This window comes from Henckelia pumila, unplaced genomic scaffold (assembly GCF_033568475.1).
Source record: "Henckelia pumila isolate YLH828 unplaced genomic scaffold, ASM3356847v2 CTG_627:::fragment_1, whole genome shotgun sequence".
NCBI classification, from domain to species: Eukaryota; Viridiplantae; Streptophyta; class Magnoliopsida; order Lamiales; family Gesneriaceae; genus Henckelia; species Henckelia pumila.
The window spans coordinates 694953-717381 of record NW_027331869.1 but is presented as its reverse complement, the minus strand read 5'-3'; the positions used below and the strand labels follow the sequence as shown (position 1 = coordinate 717381).

Sequence of the window (22429 nt, the reverse complement as noted above, 5' to 3'; positions counted from 1 at the left end):
CTCAAAAAATCAAAATAATGCTTAAAAAAATTCTGAAAAATAATCCATACCTTCAAATGGCTTTTTTTAGTACCTGCGACCAACAATTAAACATATTTTAATTATAGTAACTCAATTAAACCAAAACACCCAAATTAAATAATCCTAATCTCAAATTTACCTTAATTTTGAAATAGAGCTCCAACCAACCAAAATATCTTCTCGCTAGTTTGAACAACGATCGGCGGTGATGGAAGATGTGAAAATGCTCCACCTGTGGTCGGACGATGTTTTCGATACGGCGAAGAAAACTCAAAAAATTGGTGTAAAAAAAAAACTCTCGTTGTAAGGATTCCGAAACTACTCTCGGATTTGTAATTGGAGGAACGATGATGGAGAAATCTAATGTTAAAGAAACAAAAATTGATAAGGAGAGAAGAAGTGTCGTAGACAATGGAGGATTTCAGAAAAAAAAAACTGATAATGTGGGTGGGGGCAGTCGGTTCATTATCAATAATGGAGCGGATGCTGCTGGCGTGGCACACCCCCACGCCACGACGCAGCATCCGCTCCAAATGTTAGCGGACTCTGTCCACGTGTACTGAGTATCCGCTGTCAGATTTGGAGTTTTACGGTATTTGTAAAAAAATTTTAATTTTACATTATTTTTGACATTTATTATTTAATTTACGGTAAAAATAAAAAAAAACCCTTGGTTGTCCACTCACCCTCATTCCTAACATATTTACCGTGACATTTTTACACATAATATTGACACGTAATCTTATTCTATGTATTAAATTTTATATTTCACTTTGTTATTTTCACGTTTAGTTCTTTTTCTAAGAAACAATGATATTATGGTGATTTGTATTTTTCGAAAGAGTTATTTGCATCAATCACCCCTGTGAAATATTGAAAATGCACATTTCTCTCATGTGAAATTTTAATAGGCATCTTCAACCCTAACTTTTTAAAAAATTAGCACACTCGCCCCTTCAGATAGATGCTTGTTGCGCACGCCCCCCTCATGCGACTGAGCAAAGATTTTAATATTTTTTTTGCACCAAATACCCCTGTGAAATATAAAAAATGCATATTTGACCCCTGTGAAAATAATTTTTAAATCTATTCAACCCATAATACATAATATTTATTAAAATCTAATTGTAAAATATTTAGCAAACATTTTTTGTTTTATTAATTTATTTTTAATTTTTAATTTATTATGATTACATAATTGTTTTCTAAAAAATATTATTATTTTATCTTGTTATCATTATTTTATTAACTTTCTTCTTGTTTCCAACTTCTCCATTAAAAATGCATTCATAAACGAGATTTAAATACCTAAAAATACCAAAATATTAAATCAAAATGATAAGTGAACGAGAAGTACCAAACATTTTTCATTTAATTTATTTTTATTTTTAATTTTAAATTTTAAATTTTAAATTAATTTATTTTTAAATAAAATTATTAATGTATCTCGTTATCATTATTTTATCAAATCACTTCTTGTTTTCAACTTCTTCATTAAACATGATTCATAAATAAAGATTTAAATATCTAAAAATACCAAAATATTGAACCAAATGTTAAGTTTATGAATGTTACTTTTTCGATTTAGAATTATATTAGTATGTTATTTTTTATTATTTATTACAAATTGTGCAATGCATATTCTCAAAAAATTTAAATTTTGGTTCAATAATATATAGTCCTAAATCGAAAAAACTATATGTTTGAACTTATCAGTATAGTTCAATATGTTGATACTTGAAATTATTTAAATATTTGTTTATGAATGCATGTTTAATAAAAAAGTTGGAAATACGAAGTGAATTTAATAAAATAATGATAATAGGATAAAATAATAATATTTTTTAGAAAATAATTAATTAATGATAATACATTTAAAATAAAAAATAATAAAACAAAAAATGTTTTCTAAATATTTATAATTGTATTTTATTAAAAATTGTGTGTTATGGGTTGAATAGATTTAAAAATTATTTTCACAGGGGTCAAATATGCATTTTTAATATTTCACAGGGGTATTTGGTGCAAAAAAATATAAAAATATTTGTCCAGTCGCATTAAGGGAGCGTGCGCAACAATCACTCATCTGAAGGGGCGAGTGTGCTAATTTTTTAAAAGGTTAGGGTTGAAGATGCCTATTAAAATTTCACATGGGAGAAATGTGCATTTTCAATATTTCACAGAGATGGTTGGTGTTTCGTGTATATAATGTTGATTCGTTGAATACTATTTGTTTTTTTTTTTTTTTACATAAAATGTTACGAGATTCTTTCATATATCAGTTTCTAAGATAAATCTCCAATTCCATTTTATTCATATTCTCAAATAAAAAGCTACGGTGGTCAACAAATATTGGAATAATTGTATATACTATCCTTATAAAATCATGACATTGCTAAAAATTTCCTATGACTATAAACCCCTTGTGTTTTCAAATTTTGTGCACAAATACCCCTGAAAATATGTATGAACAAGGGGTTATATGCTTAAATTTTGAAAACACATGGAGGTATGTGCTCATGATTAAAAAACACAAGGAGCTAGTATATCATTATTTTTTTATAGGGAGAATTTTTAGCAATCTCGATATTTCACAGGAGTAATATGTGCAATTACCTTCACAACTATTTTTATGTCATCTAATATTGATTTTTCAGAGTGTTTCTCGCAGAGATGACATACAGGGTAGATGACTTATATTGAACACTTTGACATTGTGAAGAAATTGATAGAGTTTAGCATATGAAATCTGAAAATTATAAATGGTTGACCTCTGACATTGGTATTCCATTAAAATGAAGCAAAAGAGAGCCACCGAATGTTCCAGTGTTTTTAGTTGATTGTGTGCTCCAAAAACAAATGCTAAGGAAATCGATAAAATTATATACAATTAATGAACTCATCACGGTAGTATGCTGCGTCACTCTTAAAAAAAAAAAATTTGAACCTACACACACACACACACATCGATATCACCATGATTTCAAAATCAAGAGAAAATAAAAAAACACTAGATATGAGAAAGCGTTGAATGCCGACCATATATATTATCGATAAGACACGTTTCTAAAATATTTATTGAGGAAAATTGTAATTTTGGTCACATTGTGATTTTGGCTATTTATGTTTTTCAGATTTCAGTTTTCGTAATATATATTTCAATTTTTGACAATTTTAGTCATATTTCATCTAAAATTTTGATGAGACACTACACAGATCAGCTCAACATCGGCGCTAATTTGATAACATATCAGTATCATGTCGGCAAAATGATTAGAATTATTATTGTTTTAAGAAAACAAAGATAGTAGACTAAAACTGAAATCTGACAACATAGATGACCGAAATCGCAAATATACAAATATATAAGACAAAAAAAACAAATTTTCCTATTTATATCATTATATGACAACAGTTAAAAAAAACTGAATTTTTAAGTTGTTTTTCAATTAGTTTAATAAGCTTTTGAATATTTAACAATTCTTTTAAAACAAGATTATTATTATTATTATTTATTACAAAGAGAAATAAATATTCAAGCTCGAGCCTCTACCAAACGACAAACAAGTAAAACTAATCGGACTATATATCCAATCACAAACCAAGATTATTATTTTCGTTCTATCTTTCTGCATGTGTCATTTAGGATGCGTTTACTTGGCTTGATAACTATAAGATGAGTTTATTAATTCAATCTAATCCATTGTTTACTTATAAAAAATCATTTTTTTTCAAATCTCAAGGCCCGTAATTGTACATTGATTTCATGAGATTTCCCATGCTTAATTACATGAGGTATAACATATCCTTCACAATATTTATGGAAAAAATTCTATAGAAATCCTAATATACCCTTCTTTAATTATTTTGTTTTCCTCCCAATTTCTCATATTTTTATGACTCATTTTATCAATTTTATCTATCTTTAAAAAATACATAATTTTATACTCAATAATTTCGATAAGTAAAAATGACTCACATTTGAATCAATAATAATTTACAATATTCAACAATAATTCAATCCAAATTATATGAATACAAAATTAAACATAATATTATTTATCATAGATTGAGGGTAAAACTGTAATTCGTCCATCAATCATGATTTCAATCCCAAAATTAATAACTCAAAGTAAACATGTTATTGTGTATCCATCATTATTCAACATCCTTCAAAATCATTTTAATAGTCCAAGTATAATTAATCCACATGTAATCAAATCTCATAAAGTAAATGCAGCCTTAGTAAGTTAGTATGTTATGTTATATTGGTATTTTTAACTTTAAAAATTTATCCTTTTTTTCAAACTAATTTTATTAGGCTGCGTTTACTTGCCTTGATAAATGAAGGATAACATAGATAATACCAACTAATCCTATGTTTACTTGCAAAATTGAAAAATGGTATAAATCTTTAGGTCCGTTAATGATAGGATTGTGAGATGATTTTTAGTCCTAATTTTTTAATGGGATTATAAATATTATGGAGTGAGAGAATGAAAAAAAATCAATTATGCCCTTCCTTTTTATCTTTCACCTTCTTTCCTTCTTTGCCGAACATATGATTATTAATTTATTATGATAGCTAAAGGGTGAAATCGTAATTCTTAAGTATAATTTCAATCCCAAAATTAATCCATCCAACTAAACATATTATTATTTATCCATAACCACTCTCTATCCTATCAAATTATATTAATAATCATACTTTAATTTATCCTTACCCAATCTCATCATTCGAAGTAAACGTAACTTTAGATTATATTGAGTTTTTTTTCCTTTTTTTTCTAGAAAATTGAGTTGGAAACTGGTAAAATGTGAATCAATGAATTTTATTTATGAATTAAATGATAAAAAAAAAAATTGTCCTGAGATCTCCAGTCCTCAGTTGTGGTGATGTGGGACCCATTTAAATAATTGAAAAATAAAAAATAAATTAAAAAAAATAGAATTGATCGGAGGTATTCATAGGCTTAGGGTTAATTCTCGCTCTCAACTAAAAATATCCCCTTGATTAGATTACCACTCTCAATTCCCAATTCTTGAAACATTTCAAATGCTTCCAATTTCTTTGCATTCCGTACCGATTATAGTCTTTTAGATTCCACACTTGGCATTCAAAAGCTTAATCGTTGGTTTTCGGATTCAGAAATCGTGGATGTTGCATCAAGAAGTTGTATTTGAGGCAGCATTCGCTATATTTTTATTTGTTTCGGGGTGTTTGGTTGAATGAGTCTTTGGGTTGTTGCATGATTTTGCTGTTGCTGTTGAATTACGACAGGGCTTGTGTTGTGGCGGGGCTTCGTGGGAGATGTTTTTCGGAAGAATTTAGAATTATCCGGGGGTTGATTTTAGTGTTTTCAACAGTATGGATTACGCGCATGAAAGTGGAATGGTGCTGATTCCCACACGTTTTGTGTGGCCTTATGGTGGGAGAGATGTATATATCAGTGGCTCGTTTACTGGGTGAGAGTTAATTAACTCAATCGTCAATGTGCCATATTTGGACTACTTACAGTTTTTTAAATAGTTCCCATTTTGGTTTGCATTTCCTATATTTTTCAATTTTTGTGATAATTGATGGAGTGTCGATGTTTTTTGCAAAAGGTGGACGCCATGGCCTATGACTCCAGTCGAGGGTTGCCCTACTGTGTTTCAGACGATTTGTAGCTTACCTCAGGGTTATCACCAGGTTGGTTTTGCATTTTGATATTATGTTACCTGGAATTAAAGAAAGTCTACTTTCTTGAGGTTTTTCTTGGTTTGGCTGGGAGATGCATTAAGTTTTAGCCCTTAACCTTTTGATCCCTGTTGATTTGGTTTTTTGAGGCAAATGTTCAAGGTGCTGATTTTGAGTGGTTTGTGTCATGAATTACATGGCACATTTTATATAGAATAAATGGCTCAATTGTCTGGTAGGAAAAGCCTTCACTATGTCTGAGTTTTCCATCATTTTCCCATTTTTCTTGCTCCATTTTGATTTGCACGTTATGATATTGACCAGTAGTTGATTGTCTCTGAACTTTATCTTATTATTGCTCCATTTTTATTTTCTCATTGACACTTAAGATACTGATATTTTGCTTTTTTTCCTTTTCTTTTGTTTTTTTAAAGATAACATGCATCACTCTTATCTTGTTACAAACTTAAAGAACTATTAAAACCCCGGCATGTTCTTCCAATTTTGAACAGACGAAACACTTCCACGAACTTTAAATTCAATGTTCTGGATTTTGTTTTCTTGGGCATATAGCCACTACAGGCCCCGTTGTCCTATCCCTCCATTCCAACATATGAGTACCAAGCACCACCTCGTTCATTCCACCAGGGAATAAATGTACGTATGAGGGAATCGCTTAATGGGTTTGGGGAGATAATTGGTAATGATTATCTTGGCTATTGAATGACCCTATTTGACCCGAATGCAATCACTGTTCTCTTCTTAAATGTTGGTGGTTGTGCTTCATTAGCAGTGATACATGATATGTTAGCCAAAATTATTTTTAAATAGCGTAATCCAGAGATTTCTTACTAGGCAACTACCTACTAACTAGAATTCTCCATAAAAGTACCATGAGTCATATACTGTAAAAATTAAAAAAATGGATGTTAATGAGTTGTTTTAGTTTTGATTGATGATAATTTATCCATTAGTATTGATTAATTCTAGCTGTTTGAAATCTGTCATATGGAAAATACTATTTCTTGCAGTACAAGTTCGTTGTTGATGGTGAATGGAGACATGATGAGCACCAGCCTTTTATCAGTAGTAATATTGGAACAGTAAATACTATCCTCTTGAACAGGGAATCTGATTATCACCCTGCTTTATTAAGCCCTCAAATGCCTCACTCTGGTAATGTATCAAGCATGGATGTTGACAATGAGGCACTTCGGCGCATGGTATTGCATTGCAGCTCTCTTCTTGACATGCATCATGAATGTCTCCTGTTACCATTTTTTCGCATTTCAGGTTTTCAACTATTGTTTTGATAACTTGTGGCAAGTAATTTTGGCCCTTTCCTCTGAAAGTAGATAGTCTTGTTCTGATCAAGTTCAGAAGAACATAGATTTGTTTATTTGTCAATCTTTACCATTTCCGTTCCAGTCCGCCCAATCTGAGGGTGTGCTAGAAGCCTAGAATTACTTGCTTGCAAAGTTCTAAAATTTGCTAGACGTTGGGCTCCAGACCAGCGCCTAGGCGGCTTTTACGGTATAACATAATAAATCGCATATTATGACTCCAACGGAGTAGTCTATGCTACCCCACCCGGGCAGTGCCCGAGTGGGGTAGCAACGGCCCGGATCACCCGGGAGATCACATGATGTGATCTCCCGGGTGATCTGGGCCTTTGATGCTGGCAGATCGGGCAGTGCCCGTCTGCCAGCATAGACTCACCCGACTCCAACATGATAACATCAAATTTAAAATGAGTTCAAAATTACATAACTAATAATTCACATATTATGACTCCAACATGATAACATCAAATTTAAAATGAGTTCAAAATTACACACCTAATAAAATTTCACAAATTTACTCTACTTCTCCATAAATTTCTCTACTTATTATTCTCTATATTTTTCTTCTCTTCTCTTTGGAAACGGCGTTGGAAGGGACCAAGGGTTTTCGTGGATGGGTGAATAAAATTTTTCGCCAGTTTTTTTTATTGGGCTTATGATTTAAAAGCAAAAAAAAAAATTTCATTTCTGCCTAGACGCCAAGGACGCCTAGGCTGGCCGACTAGCACTTTTTCGGTGCGGTCGGTCGGGGCCTAACACTTTGGCCGATTTTTAGAACACTGCTTGCTTGACAATTTTTCCCTTTTTATTTGTTATCTTCTAGTTGTTAATCTTCATTGCTGCAGTTTGACCTAATAATTTGGAAATAAACTGGATTTGATCATTTTTGTATTCTAGTCTAAAATACTCACACATTCAAAGATTGCGGTAACATTTCTGAGTCTGATGTTATTATGGTTTAGTATCTAATTGATTTCAACTCTTTCCAACGTCTAACTTTTCTGATACTGTGTGCCAAAAAAAAACATTTCTGATACTGAGATATAATAGAATGAAATTTGTTTGTTTGATTGATTATCAGTTGCATGAAAATTACCCTGAACCATCACATTCACAGATTCGCTCCTCTGATGACGTGTCAAATGGGCCCTTACCAACGATGTCAGATGCAGATTTGGAGATATCCCAGCATCGTATTGCTGTGTTCTTGTCTACTCACATGGCATATGAGTTACTTCCTGAATCTGGAAAGGTCTGAGCAATTATTGTTTGTACTGATGTTAACTTTTATATGCATCTCAATGCTTTTTGTTCACTCATAAACATTTAATATGTTTGCAGGTTGTTGCTTTGGATGTTGACCTTCCTGTAAAGCAAGCATTTCATATTTTGCATGAGCAGGTACCTTATGATATTATTTGAACATCGGAGCTATTTCAAAGGCCCATGGATGGGCTGCCCGGTTTTACCATGTCAACAAACATTGACCGTTTGCTTTGCCTTTACATAATTACCTAGATTATCGTACATGTATATTTGATTGCTGAAAACGGTGACACACTTCATATCAAGCGACAACATTGCTTTTGCATTGATAAACAACAAGAACAGATTTACATGTGCAACACCAGTTACCCAGTTTTGCTCCTCAAGTTGTTGAATCCCAGTGGCTGACTTTTGCTATATCTAGAACAAAATCAGATAGCTTAATAGTAACTATCATTGCACTTTTTTTTTTTAAAAAAAAAACTCTGCTGAGAAGTCTCATTTTTGTAGTTTCCTGATCACAATGTCTATAATAACCAAAAGTATTGTATTAATGTCTGCATACGAAAAAATGTTTTGAATGTTACTGTTTTACTTCTCTTTTCTATGCTTTTGTTTACCAACTTTTTTCTGCTGCATGCATCATGCTTCTGAACCAAATGATTTCATGCAGGGAATCTCTTTGGCACCTTTGTGGGACTTCTCAAAGGGAAAGTTTGTTGGAGTTCTTAGTGCACTAGATTTTATTTTGATTATGAGGGAGGTACAAACTGAGCTCCGAAGTTGTCTTTCTGTAAAAGCAAAAAAAACTGTCTTTTTAGTTTCTCGCTCCCGCCCTTCTCATATTCATATAAGTTACCAACTTCCTCTTCAAATGCCCTTTCACGTATTGTTAAGAACGAAATAGTCATCCCAGACATGGTGATTGATATTATGAAGGAGCCCACGTAACAAGTACACCTACTATAATGACACTGTATACCATTCTCAGTGCTTGAGCACAGAGGGAGAGTCAATTTGGTTCAAAGTTATTAATGCATTGCTGAGTATAAAATCATATTAGGCTCCATAATATAATATTTTTGTAGTTCTTGGTTGATGGTTATCATCCTTTAATTGTAACATGTCTTCGGCAGCATACTATTGAATTTTAAGAAACCCTATGCCTTTAAGTTCGCACGTCTTCGTCATGAACAAACTGGAACTTATGTTATGTGATTTACAATTAATTTTTTAGATGTTTTCCTTGTGCAACACCTTTCAGCACATAATTTCCGGTGCAGGATCATAACTTGCTCAATTCGTTATGGCCGTCGATTGTATTCTTCCATTTTTACTCGTGTATTATTTATGTGCGAACGAAGAATTGATTGCTATAGTTGGTGTATCTTTAGCAATTAAAAACTTCAGTTTTTTTACCAATGATGTTGAGTGTTTGATTCGATTTTGTTTCATGTAATGTTTTCAATTGGTTTGGCAGCTTGGCAGTCATGGGTCCAACCCAACAGAGGAAGAGCTTGAGACTCACACTATATCTGCTTGGAAAGAAGCTAAATCGTATATGAACAATCGTATTGATGGACAAGGGGGTGCAGTTTCTGGACAACTTGTGCATGTTAGTCTTTATTTTGTTGTGTTGCATGATATATTATAATTTTGTACTGGAACCTGCCACAAACAAGTTTTGGTGCTCATAAAGTGAATGGATATAACAGTTGGAATATCATCGTGTTATATACTATATCACTCAAAACTAATTTACAAACAGATAAATAAGTTCATTATCATTTCTGCCTTTTTCAGTCTGTAGTTTGAAGTTGTATGCCATTCTCAAAAGCATTTGTTATCTTCTGCTTTAGTTTGTTTTGGTATTTCAACAAGATATGACATTGAGGAAAGTGTTCAATCTCTGTAGCAGATTAGATTATATGATGAACATAAGGTGGGGTGCAAATGCAATTGAATTTTGTCATCATCTGCAATCCATTGGTTGCTTTGTCTTGTGCAATTTGATTTGCAGATGGACTATTATTTATGTTGATGTTATAAGTTTCAGGCTGGTCCAGATGACAGTCTGAAAGAGGTTGCTTTGAAGATTTTGCAAAACGGTGTAGCCACAGTTCCAATTATCCATTCTCCTTCTGAGGATGCCTCAAACCAACATCTGTTATATCTTGCTTCTCTTTCTGGGATACTGAAATGTGAGAAACTGAAACAGCTGCTTATGTTATACTTATTACCATGTACATGTGTGATTGCTTAGAAAATGATGTGTAAAATCTCTTTGTTTAGAATAGAAGAACTGAGGAAAAGGTTAAATAACTGGTGTTTGTATTCTGTTGTGATCTTGTTCTTCTGACAGGTATTTGCCGTTTTTTCAAAAATTCAACAAGCTTGTTACCGGTACTTCAATTACCAATTTGCGCGATCCCTGTTGGCACTTGGCTTCCCAAAATTGGAGAGCCAAAGGGGCGTCCGCTGGCTTTGTTGAGACCAAGTGCTTCACTTAGTACAGCATTGAATTTATTAATTCAAGGTAGCTAGTAATCTTTAGAATTGCGAGTTCTATAAAAAAAAAATGGAGAGCCCCTTGGATGGGTCCATATCCCTTCAATCATTACATTAATTCAATCTGCCAACTGCGTACCTTGTCTTAAAATAATTCGCATATACATCAACTAATTTATCATTAATTCTTAAACAGTTCAATTGAAATCTGGTAATTGTTAGAGAACTCCTATTGACAACTGTTGCCGTTTTAGCGTGGTTAACTAGTTCTGTTTGAGCATATGTACTTTTTTGATGATTTTATTTCGAATTATCTTTAATTAGAAGCATGTGAGACTTGATTTTGTTCCATGGAAGTGGCTTGATATCCAGTAAATTATTGAGTTATTTGTGATGAATTTATCTTTACATGAACCAGGATCATTCAATGTGAATGCTCTGAAACTGAGTTTTCCAAATGGTATAGAATAATAGAAGGAATGAGTTTCTCAATCCTGTTAGTTGCATGCTCATGTTTTTATCCATTTTTTATTTCTTTGTTGTTTGAGCCTAATTAGTTAGCTCTGATAATATTTTATCTTACATCTGGGGAAAAACAAAAATTGTCATATAATATGTAGGTATCCGGTAAATCAATTCCTTGAAATAATAGCTACATCAGATTGATTTATAATTGAAATATGAAAGCTTTATTAAGTACATTGAAGATGTTCCCTAGCTTTGATATGACACGAACTGAAACTGCTTATTTGGACCTCAGAATATCACTTTTTTTATTGCAGCTCAAGTTAGTTCGATTCCTATTGTTGATGATAATGACTCGTTATTGGACATATACTCTCGAAGGTTTGGAAAATATTCCATTCATCTTTCAATCGGTAGTTTGTGTGTGTGTTGTTGATATCACTTATCAGCATTGAATAAAAGTGTACGTTGATTTTTCAAGCAGTGATATAACGTCTTTGACCAAGGACAAATTGTATACACACATCAATCTTGAAGAAACAACAATTCATCAGGTGTGCACTATTATTCATTTTTCATTCTATGCTGCTGAAAGGTCAAATGAACATTTATGTCCATGCGTTTAAATAGCTCGTTTCTAAATCTTTCCTTGCAAGAAGAAGCATTGACCGGGTGGAGGAACTTTATATGAATTCAATGAAGCCATCATGCTTTTGTTGGGAGATAATCATGAAGTAGCAACTGTTTGTTAATTCTTTGCACCAAGCTTGTGGCAGGGAGCTATTATCTGCACTAGCTCTAATCCTGTTACTTCTCTTGATTTTTCATAATAATGGGACTTCACATTACTTGTGTAGGGGAACTATAGTTGCTACTTATGTATGGGAACACCAAACTATAGTTGATACTTATGTAGGGGAACTATAGTTGATGTAAACTTCAGCGATCTCTAGGAGCTGTTACTAATTTATTGAAATTGAAACGTTTTGAAGAAAATGATCGTGACCTTTATTAACTTTAGATGTGAAACTATGAATTAATGTTATCTTCTTGTTCATCACTACCCATTATTGGGATTATAGGCATTGCAGTACAGAGATGACCCCTTTTCTACTTATGGATACACGAGCCAAAAATGCCACATGTGTTTACGCTCTGATCCTCTATATAAGGTCATGGAGAGATTATCCAAACCAGGTTGGAAATAGTATAGTTGGCTCAATATTGGGTACATCTTGATATGCTTTTGGGCCTATGTTCCGTGTCCTCTCCTTATATTGTTTTGTTTTGTTTTGTTTTCCAGAGGTGCGACGCATTGTCATTGTGGAAGCTGGAAGTAAGCGAGTAGAAGGTATCATTTCACTGAGTGATGTTTTTCGGTTTCTCTTGGGAACATAAAACCGAGGCCATGACAAATCCTGCGATGCCATTTTACGTACATACAGTTGGACTGACCTCACATAAGTTAATAGGCTGAAAGATGACAGAGAATGTGATGTTGGGGGTGTTGCCTAATTTGTGTGCCTGGAGGGCTAGTAGCTCCGTTTTCTTGAAAAAAAATGGAGCTGCCAGTTGTTGGCGTATGGTGTAGAGATGGAAAAATAAGGAAAAATGAAAATATTTATTGGATTTTTTTTTCTTTCTTTCCTTCTTTTTTTTTTCCCTTTTAACTTTCAATTCTTGAAATGTACTGTGTTGTATTAAAACTATTTATTTATGGTATATATTTTGATTTGGTGGATGCATGTTTAAGGAAACATTCAATTGAAAAACAATATGCATATGCTGCTTTGGTCTTACAATGGTGGTTTTTGATATTGAAATGACCTGCACTGTAACTGTTAATCATCCATCTCTTATTTTTGGCATAAAAACTAACGCACAAATAAGTTATTTCATGCTTCAACAGGATTATAACAAATGCGTGCACAGGAGCAGTAAACCTGATATGTTTGTTCATTCTATCCAAAAGCATATGTTTATGGGGAAAAACATTAAGAAACAGCATATAAGACAGAAGCATGGAGCCAAGTTAAAATATACTTTGCACCCTATATAGTTTGCCAAATTTTCTAACTTCTATTTCTTTCATTCTTTTTTTTAAAAAAATATATATTTTTTTATTTATTTTTTTAATGCATTCAAGTCAATCACAACGCTTTTTTTTTTTTTTTTTTTTTTTAACACAAAACTCACTGAGATCATCATTCATCGTCAACCGATGTGCTCAAGTATCGATCTGGACACGGACAGTCCACTTCTGTAGAAGAACAGCTAACCATGTTACCCAGTCACTAGCAACTCAGAGATTTTATCTTAATATTTCCAAGGACTTCAGTTCAGGGACTGTTGCCCCATATTTTCTTGTTCTTTATATAAATGTATAGTTTTTAAATATTATTTTTTTTGTAAATCAAAATAACATGATATTATATTTGGAAAAAAGGGAAATTTCTATCAAGAAGATCACAAATGCAATATTCGAAAATAAAAGGGTATTTCAGACGTGATAAACTAGTTATTTACTGAAACTTAACTTAATAGCTGATAACATTAAATACTTTACTGCTTGTTTTATTAAGCTCTTAACATAATAACATGCCCAAAAGTACTAATTATTGATATCCTTTTTCACTCATTTGAACAAAAAAACACTAGAAATATAATATATACCTGTTAAGCTAGGCAATCAATAGAATTCCCACTTGCCACCACAAGGGCAAAAGCACAAAAACCTGCAGCTTAACTGAAACACCTTAACATGTGTTGTACCCCTATTTCCTTCAAACTCATGTTTCTACTGCTACAAATTAATGCTATTCATCTACAAGGATGCGATCTTTGACTTTGAGGATAACAATACTCCAAAAGAGCTCAGGAGTTTGCTCTGCAAATTAAGCATAACACAAACTTCTCCATGAACGATTCCTTCGAGGTCATAAGAACCCTTGACAAGCTAGCTAGCTAGCATTCTTCTTCTTACTCACCAAACCTTTCGACTTCAAAACTCGATACACCGAACATCTTGGAACGATTGTTTACTCCAAAGTTTCAAGTGGATAAGCTAGAAAAACCCAAGGCTCACACATCTTATTGATGAAGTAATCCATGACTCTATCAATCTTATCCTCTGATGCTCCCATACACCATGGGGATCTTTTAAATGCCACGAGCATTTGAGTAACACCATTTCTTGTAGGCCGCCTCCATCTTCTTATCCCATTTCAAACTAGCTGGCATCTTCATCACATGTAGCCCCGTAAACAACATCGAACTCAAAGGGTTGAACCCCATTTCCTTGATCCTCTCCACGCACTTTGTGAATTTATGAGGAGGGATCCTCGATGTATCTTAAAAGCATGCAGGATTTTAACCTCAGGGACGCCTGCATCGCGCAAACTCGCAACATTTGCTCTGCATATTCAACTCTAAGATAGTCCGATACCGTTTGATTGTTTCTATTGCATCCTCATTCGATTTCAGAAAACTCTTGATAAATTCAAACGATGGGATTATCTGGTTTTCCAAGCTTCTAATAAGTAAGCTTCTACTAGAAATTATAATCGCAGCATTAAAGAATGGAAAAATTGAATCTTGGGCAAAAGATTACCAATCGGGATTCAACTTAAGGGAGATTTTCGAATGACGCGCAATATATATCTGGGTATTACTAAAACCATGTTTCTTGAAGAAGTGAATCTGGGATTTCGATCGGAGCTTCTGAAGTGGACTTGCTTGCAAGTTACTAAGGCCCTTTCTCGACAGAAACCGAACTTCTTTATGAGATAATTTTCTGCATTTGCATTTCTTGATCGGGATTTTTGAATCTTGGCTGCTGATGAGAATAAGTAAAATTGGAGAAAATGGAATTTGTGGACATGTGATGGATGAATTCGATATTCGCAACATGATTTACTTCATTCTAAACTGTGAAACAAAAAGAAGAGGATTATCTTCCTTCAAAAACAAAAAAAAAAAGTTGAGGATTTTCTTGGATTTGCGGCAGCGGAGGAACAAGCAACAACCCTGCACCCGGCGACGAAAATTCAATGTAGTGGAATATATATATATATATATATATATATATATATATATATGAAAAAAAGCACGTACGCAAAGAAGCAAAAACTCCTATGAAACGGTCTCAAGGGTCATTTTTATGAGACGGATCTCTTGTATGGGTTATCTATTAAAAAGTATTACAATTTATGCCAAAAGTATTACTTATTATTATAAATATGGGTAAGGTTGACCCGTCTCACGGATGAGACCGTCTCACAGGAGTGTTACTCACGCAAGTAATATGAAGTTTTTTTTAGTCAATTCAATAAAATATCATATTTAATAATTGAATATTTGCATTTCACAATTAATAGAAAGTTATATCGATTATTATTGAGTTCTCTACAATATAATACGATGAAATTACATTTTATTATAGAAAAATTTTATACAACTAAAAATACTTTATAATTAACTCGTTTAATCAAATTTTATTAAATTATTGCAGTATATTTGTAAACAAACAAATAATAAAAATTAAATAATAAATTAAACCAAGTGAAACATTTAGAAGTAATAATATTAGATATTTAATATTATATATTAACTTTTCAATAGTATTTTAATCTACGTCAATGGTCTTATTATATATAATACAACATATGAGTGAATAAATAATAAAACCAAAAGACGAATGTTCTCTTACAATCAATTTATATGTAATATGATGAGCAGATATGAAAAATTATTTATTCATTTAAATGATTTTTTATCCCACTTAAATCATAATATATAATTTTTTTAATTAATTGACTCACTAATTATATACATAACATGGTAAAAAGATATTTGAAAAATTATTTTACAAAAACTGTAATTTTGGTCCTGTATAATTGTCACTTTGCGTTTTCAGTCCTCTATGTTTTCATAATTCAGTTTTAGTCCTGCATGTTCCGATTTTTGGCAATTTAAGTCATTTTTCCTCGAAAATGCATATGTAACACTATACATGTTAGCTCTATAACAACACTGCATTGATGTCACATCAGCACCACATCGAAAAAAAGATAAAATTGCAACAACAAAAAAAATAAAAAAATATCGGACTAAAACTGAAATCTGAAAAATAGAGGACCAACAAAGCAAATTTCTCAAATATTTTTACACTAAATTTTTAAATCCAATTTAAATACAAATGATAATTTCAAGTTATGTACTTATAACCATAGAGAGACATATACATAAATTTTTTTAATTGGTAAAAAAAAAATCAAATAAAGCACTTTTTAAAAATGATAAAATTTAGAATGAGATATAATAAGAATCTTAGTTAATTAACACAATTAAAATTAGCATCTTAATTAACTTACTAATAATTTATAATTAAATCATTATTTTTAACAAATTTTATTAAACTAATGTAGTATATTTGTAAACAAACTAACAATTTTAAAAAATAAATAATAAATTAAACCAAGTGAAATATTTATTAGTAGAACAATTATATATTTAACTTTATTAACTTTTCAATATCACTTTAATATACACCATTGATTTTATTATATATAATATAACATATGAGTGAATAGTTAATAAAACGAAAAGACCAACTCTCTCTATAAAAGTTAATTTATGTGTAATATGGTGAGAAGATATTATTAAAAAATAATTAATATAATTAAATTTTTATTCTACTTAAATCCTAATAATAATTAATTTCAGTAATTAATAACCATTTAATTATATACATAACATGACAAAGAGGTATGAGAAAATTTAAAGAATTTTTACATTAACATTTTTCATTTACTCTGAATAGTATCAATAATATCATATTATAGACTAATAATCATGTATGAGTAATAATGAAATATGTATAACTTAAAAGTGATGGTAAGTTATCAAAATTGTACTTGAAACATTCATTTTTTTACGATAAAAAATTAAAGAAAACTTACAAATTATTTAAAATGGTAAAATTTAGAATGAAAATTAATAATTAAACTTACTAAATAACGTAGAATATTATTTAAATTTTTTTATATGTTTTGTATTTTTTACGTATATTATTCTATTAATTTTGTACTTAACTCTTTAAATTAAATTATAGTAAAAAAAAAAGAGGCAAGATTGATATTTACTTAAAATAACATGTCATTTGATGTCAAAAATATTGAGAGAAATTTTATAATTAAATTTATTAATATAAATAAGACAATGATAACTATTGATCAAAGAAAGCATCATATTGAGTTTGTAAAATTTTTTTTAAAGAAAATTTGTAAAGTTAACCTTCTATAATATTGTAATATAATTTATTTTAATTTATTTTCAAAACATCATATTGAATCTGTAAAGTTTTATATATACTATTTTAATATAAATACAATCAATTAAAAAACTATTTTGATATAGTCACTTTATTATTATTGAAATTATTAACCTATTTTTTACTATCACAATAAAAATAACTATTTTTTTTTGCAATATTTACATTTAGAAATTTTTTTTGCCAAACAAATATATGATAAATTAAAATATTTGACAATATAAAAATATTTTGCCTCATTTCCCCAAATTAAATTATAGTAAAAAATAAATTTGTTTCAAAAAAAATATGAAAAATAAAAATATTTGACAATATAAAAATATTTTAACTCATTTTTCCAAATTAAATTATAGTAAAAAATAAGGCACAAGATTGATATTGTGGGGACCTCGGGTGATAATCTCATCTTAGGGCAATTAATGATTAATAAAATAATTAATCAAATAATAAAATGAATATTAAAACCAAGAGCTAAATTTTTTTTTTAAAAATCAGTACCTCGCTCGATCGGACAAACTCACCCGATCGAGCGAGCTTGAAAATCAAACTCTCGGGTCTGCATCAATTTTGGCCTCGCTCGATCGGATGAACTCGTTCGATCGAGTGAGCCCAAAAATTATGCTCTCGGGTTTGTAAAATCACAGGCCGCGCTCGATCCCACGTACTCATCCGATCGAGCGGGCTCCCTGCTGTCAACTTGGAACCATGGCCATGATTCATCAACAAAATTCAAGTCTAAACATGTTATAAAATCGGGGAACATATATACATTCATATACTAAGCTCCTAGCATCAAATCATGTGTTGAATACATCAATAGAATAACATCAAAAATATGAAACAACTAGCTACACTAAGTCGCAAAAGTGAGATTCTAAAACATAATTTTCATGTCAAGTTCAATGCTATCTAAATATCATTCTTCAGCTTAAACCCGAGTCCACACTTGCTAAGTCTCGCTCCTGAGCTATCAATGTCCTATCAGACTAGCTCCTGCCCCATCTGTTGTAATGCACACATACAAAACAAAGCAACATCCGGATAAACTCCGGTGAGAAATCATTCTCAGTATAAGCGACATATAAATGCGTTAAATAAATCATATCGACTCTAGTCATACACGACTCAACAATAGAGTAAATAACGCATATATCGATCAAGAATTGATTCATATATCATCGTTGCCATCAAGATTCGTATCCGATCTTGACATGGATATTCATCTATCGTAGTCGTCTCAGACTAGAAAATAAGATCGCCTCAGATCTTGGCATAGAATCAATTCAATATCATATCATATCGTAATCATATCGACTCAAACTCAAAGATCCACTACCTGAGATGGATCGACACCATCAAAATCAAATCGAAAAGATAAACAAGTATGTGATTTTGGCGGGACAATTCAAGAAGTTTCATTCTTGAGTTTCAAATCCCTAACTCACGATGTCGTCTTATACCTTTTTGTCATTCAGTCGTGGTTGAGATACTCCATATCTTGAGTTATTCGATTCCGTTTCAATAGCGGCATTCTCGAGTCGTCAAACTTTAATATAAATCTGAAAATGAAGTGATAACAAGTTCTAAGCATCAACAAACAACTCATCTCATATTCAAATCAATCAACCAATCAATTGTCATACAAATTCCAACTACACTTCAAGTCTCAAAAATTATAATTTTGATCGAATCCTTCCTCGGTTCAAAACTTGTGATATCGAAGTCTTAACTCGTCACCATCAATCTGAAAAATGAGGTATACATAGACTAGACATATCAGCTAGGAGCTCAATTCATTCTCGATGCAAGTAACATGCCAAAAGTTTAACAAATTCCGATCCGACGGCGTAATGATTGACAATCGGTAACCGAAATGATATCGAATCAATTCTAACAAGCATCTTCATGCTACAAAAGTTCATACCAGCTTAAACACATCATAAATCAACCAAACTCAGCAGGTATAACGGCAACCATAAGCTGGAAATCATAATACTTGAATACAACATCAAATCGTCGATCCGTTTTTGATATCGAACTCAAGAATACATTTGTAAACATGAAGTCTGATTTATGCTACATCATAAGTTCGAAACCTTGATAAATCATAAGAACACTTACATTAAATCAAAGCCCTCGAAGAGAGGATCGCAGCGCTACTTTCAGAATTAAAATCGGATAACCGGATCAAAAGATATCGCGATTTGAAAACGACAAAGACAATAAGAATAATGAGGTTTCGACTTTCTGTTCACCACTTCTGAAGAATTTTTCTCCATCCACGTCAAAGAGCTGACTCCTCAATTCAAAGTAGGATAAATTCAAATTATTTGCAATTTAGCCCCTCGAGACTTCATAAATTGCAATTTAGTCCTCGACCCTCTTTTTAATTCAATTTCAATCCTAAATAATTTAAGAATATTATAATTTAAATCAAAAATCTAAATATGTCCAAATTAAATATACTCGGATTAAAATTAAATAAGTTCGGATTAAATTAAATAATCCCGTCCTTTTGCACTTTAGCCCTTGCAACTTCGATATTTTCAAATCAACCCTTGATCGGGTTTCACTTTCAAATTAAATCATATTAATTCCCAAAACTTGGAATTTAATCTTAAATTCCATAAATATTCAAATCGAATATTTATTCTTTTAATTTAAGAATTCCTGAAATTTAATTCTCAAAATCTGTAAATTCTCAAATTAAATATTTTCGGCTCGAAAATTAAATCTCTAATTTCCATAACTTCTCAAATCAATATTTGCCCAAAATACGGAATTTAGTTCTCAAATTCCATAATTAATAACTTAATATTTTCGGGCCTTATATTTCCTCCCATCTAAGAAATGATTTCGTCCTCGAAATCGTATTCAATCGAACTATCAATTCTGATAAACTGAATGATTATCTGAAGTAATTCCCACTTCAATCATATAACTCTGATCTTCGTATCTCATCTCTTCATCTCTTATCATATTATCTCTGCTAATCTGCGTCTAGTCTCTTGTATTCTGTATCTATTCATTCGTACTTTAATTAACTGAAAAGACTTCTTTCTGAGCTGTTTTTCTCCTTAATCAAGGATCTATCGAATATTTGACTTAATTCAGAATCTCTTCAATATTTATTTCATCTGATTAAAGCACATAGGAAGAATCTATTTATACTTCCTTCACTTTGATACATGGATCAAATCTGATCCATCATATCAAGTTGGAAAGAATAATTCTTTCAATAAAATCATCAATTCTGTCTGACATCTCATTCAGTGAAATTCAGTTTCAGTGACGGCTTGTTTCTTTCTCTTTATCATTCTATGCTCTGTATAGATTATAGAAGATATATCAAGTCTACACTGTCATTCTGTTCATCTAATCAAAATCAGTATCAACATTCATATTCTGAATCTGTAATTCATATAATGCTCTTTCTTTATTCTAAATCGAAAGATGTTTCAAGAATAACTTTTTCGCTTAACTAATCAGTTTCAGCTGTTAAAAGTTATATCTATCATTCAATTGGTAACTCTGTTTCTTCTTCTCTGTTCTCATTTTGTGCAGATTCATATGCGTACTCTTTGTGTATCTAAAATCACATCTGATCTGATATTGGATACTTCTGTAATATCATTTCAACACAAAGAAATCTGATTTCTTTCTCATCGTATCATCAAAGCATTATCTCAATATCAACTCGATAGCTGGTACATGAATCATGGTAATCAAGTGGCAATATATCAAATCAATTAATACCGAATCAGGTATTAAAGTTCTGAGAATATTCTCAAGGTCTAGAAAATCAACTCGGATAATCTATCGTTCAAAGAATGGAATAATGCAATCACATATAACCAAAAACTCAGAACATCAATCAATCGATGCCACAATCTATCAAAGAAATATAAAGTCTCTATCTTGACAATAGATTTCAATCATTCCTGTAATTTCATCATATCATTAACTTCTTAACATCTATCTATTCATATCTGTATTACATCTCATACAGCGTATTTTGAAACATCTGATTAGTCTGTTCGGACTATTCATTATTCAGAGAATAATATGTTGTACTCACAGATTCCAAAGTACTCAAAGCTTTTGATAATCGATATCATGTCCGATATAGTTTCTTCTTGAAATTCGATTCATTTGCCCTGACTATCCTTCAAGGATAATATGTTGTACTTTCACATCAAAGAGTACTCAGAGTTTTAAATACTCTGAATCATCATTCAGTAGTAAACCTACTGTCTCAATATGAAACAATAATCTTTGGCTTACTGTGTAATCTCACAACAATTTTGATCACAAATTAGTGATCTGATCATGATTATAGACCATCTTATTCAGTAATTTCAATCAATCTGATCATAAGTCATATCATAATATTCAGTAATTCAAATCAATTCAATCATCACTACCACAGTTTACATCATGCATACTGATTTTTCTTGGTAGTTCTAGTAACACAATCTTTCAAATCGCGATCTCATTTCAATTCTGGAGTTTCTAATCTGTCATTGAACCTATCTGGTCAATGTTTTTCAACTTCAATTGAAACTCTCTCTATACATTTAACTTCTAAAACGTACAAATTCTGTTACATCTGTTTGCTTTACCCTCTGATAAAACAATTATTGGATGACTATTGCATTCATTGTTGTGCATTTCTTTCAGAATCTGATATCTCTTTTCGGAAATATCAAGCACAATCATATAATCAAGCACAGTATAATTCATCCATTCTAATCTGCGACTTTAATACATATCTCAAGCTAGCACTGTAATTTACTTTCTGTGTTTCTTTCATCT

At 31.4% G+C, this 22429-nt stretch overlaps 1 protein-coding gene across 2 annotated transcripts; it reads left to right on the top strand.

The window, feature by feature from the left end:
* Positions 1–4999: 4999 nt before the first annotated feature.
* Positions 5000–13018, top strand: LOC140873501 (sucrose nonfermenting 4-like protein). Of its 2 annotated transcripts, XM_073276648.1 has the most exons (13): positions 5000–5487; positions 5629–5713; positions 6733–6924; positions 8162–8296; positions 8386–8445; positions 8984–9073; positions 9791–9925; positions 10367–10511; positions 10673–10846; positions 11601–11664; positions 11768–11837; positions 12366–12480; positions 12587–13018. In XM_073276648.1, exons 1-13 carry the CDS (start codon positions 5390–5392, stop codon positions 12679–12681), a joined length of 1458 nt encoding a protein of 485 aa, XP_073132749.1. In that variant the 5' UTR covers positions 5000–5389; the 3' UTR covers positions 12682–13018. The 2 variants fall into 2 exon arrangements, with proteins under 2 accessions (XP_073132749.1, XP_073132750.1); XM_073276649.1 differs by lacking the exon at positions 8984–9073.
* Positions 13019–22429: the final 9411 nt, after the last annotated feature.

What these genes read in the sequence shown, in the direction of transcription:
- LOC140873501 (XM_073276648.1), top strand. Translation starts at nt 5,390, where the DNA reads ATGGATTACGCGCATGAAAGTGGAATGGTGCTGATTCCCACACGTTTT. An exon ending in ATCAGTGGCTCGTTTACTGG is followed by an intron (nt 5,488 to 5,628) that starts GTGAGAGTTAAT and finishes TTTTTGCAAAAG; the next exon opens with GTGGACGCCATGGCCTATGA. An exon ending in TCTTTCTGGGATACTGAAAT is followed by an intron (nt 10,512 to 10,672) that starts GTGAGAAACTGA and finishes TTCTTCTGACAG; the next exon opens with GTATTTGCCGTTTTTTCAAA.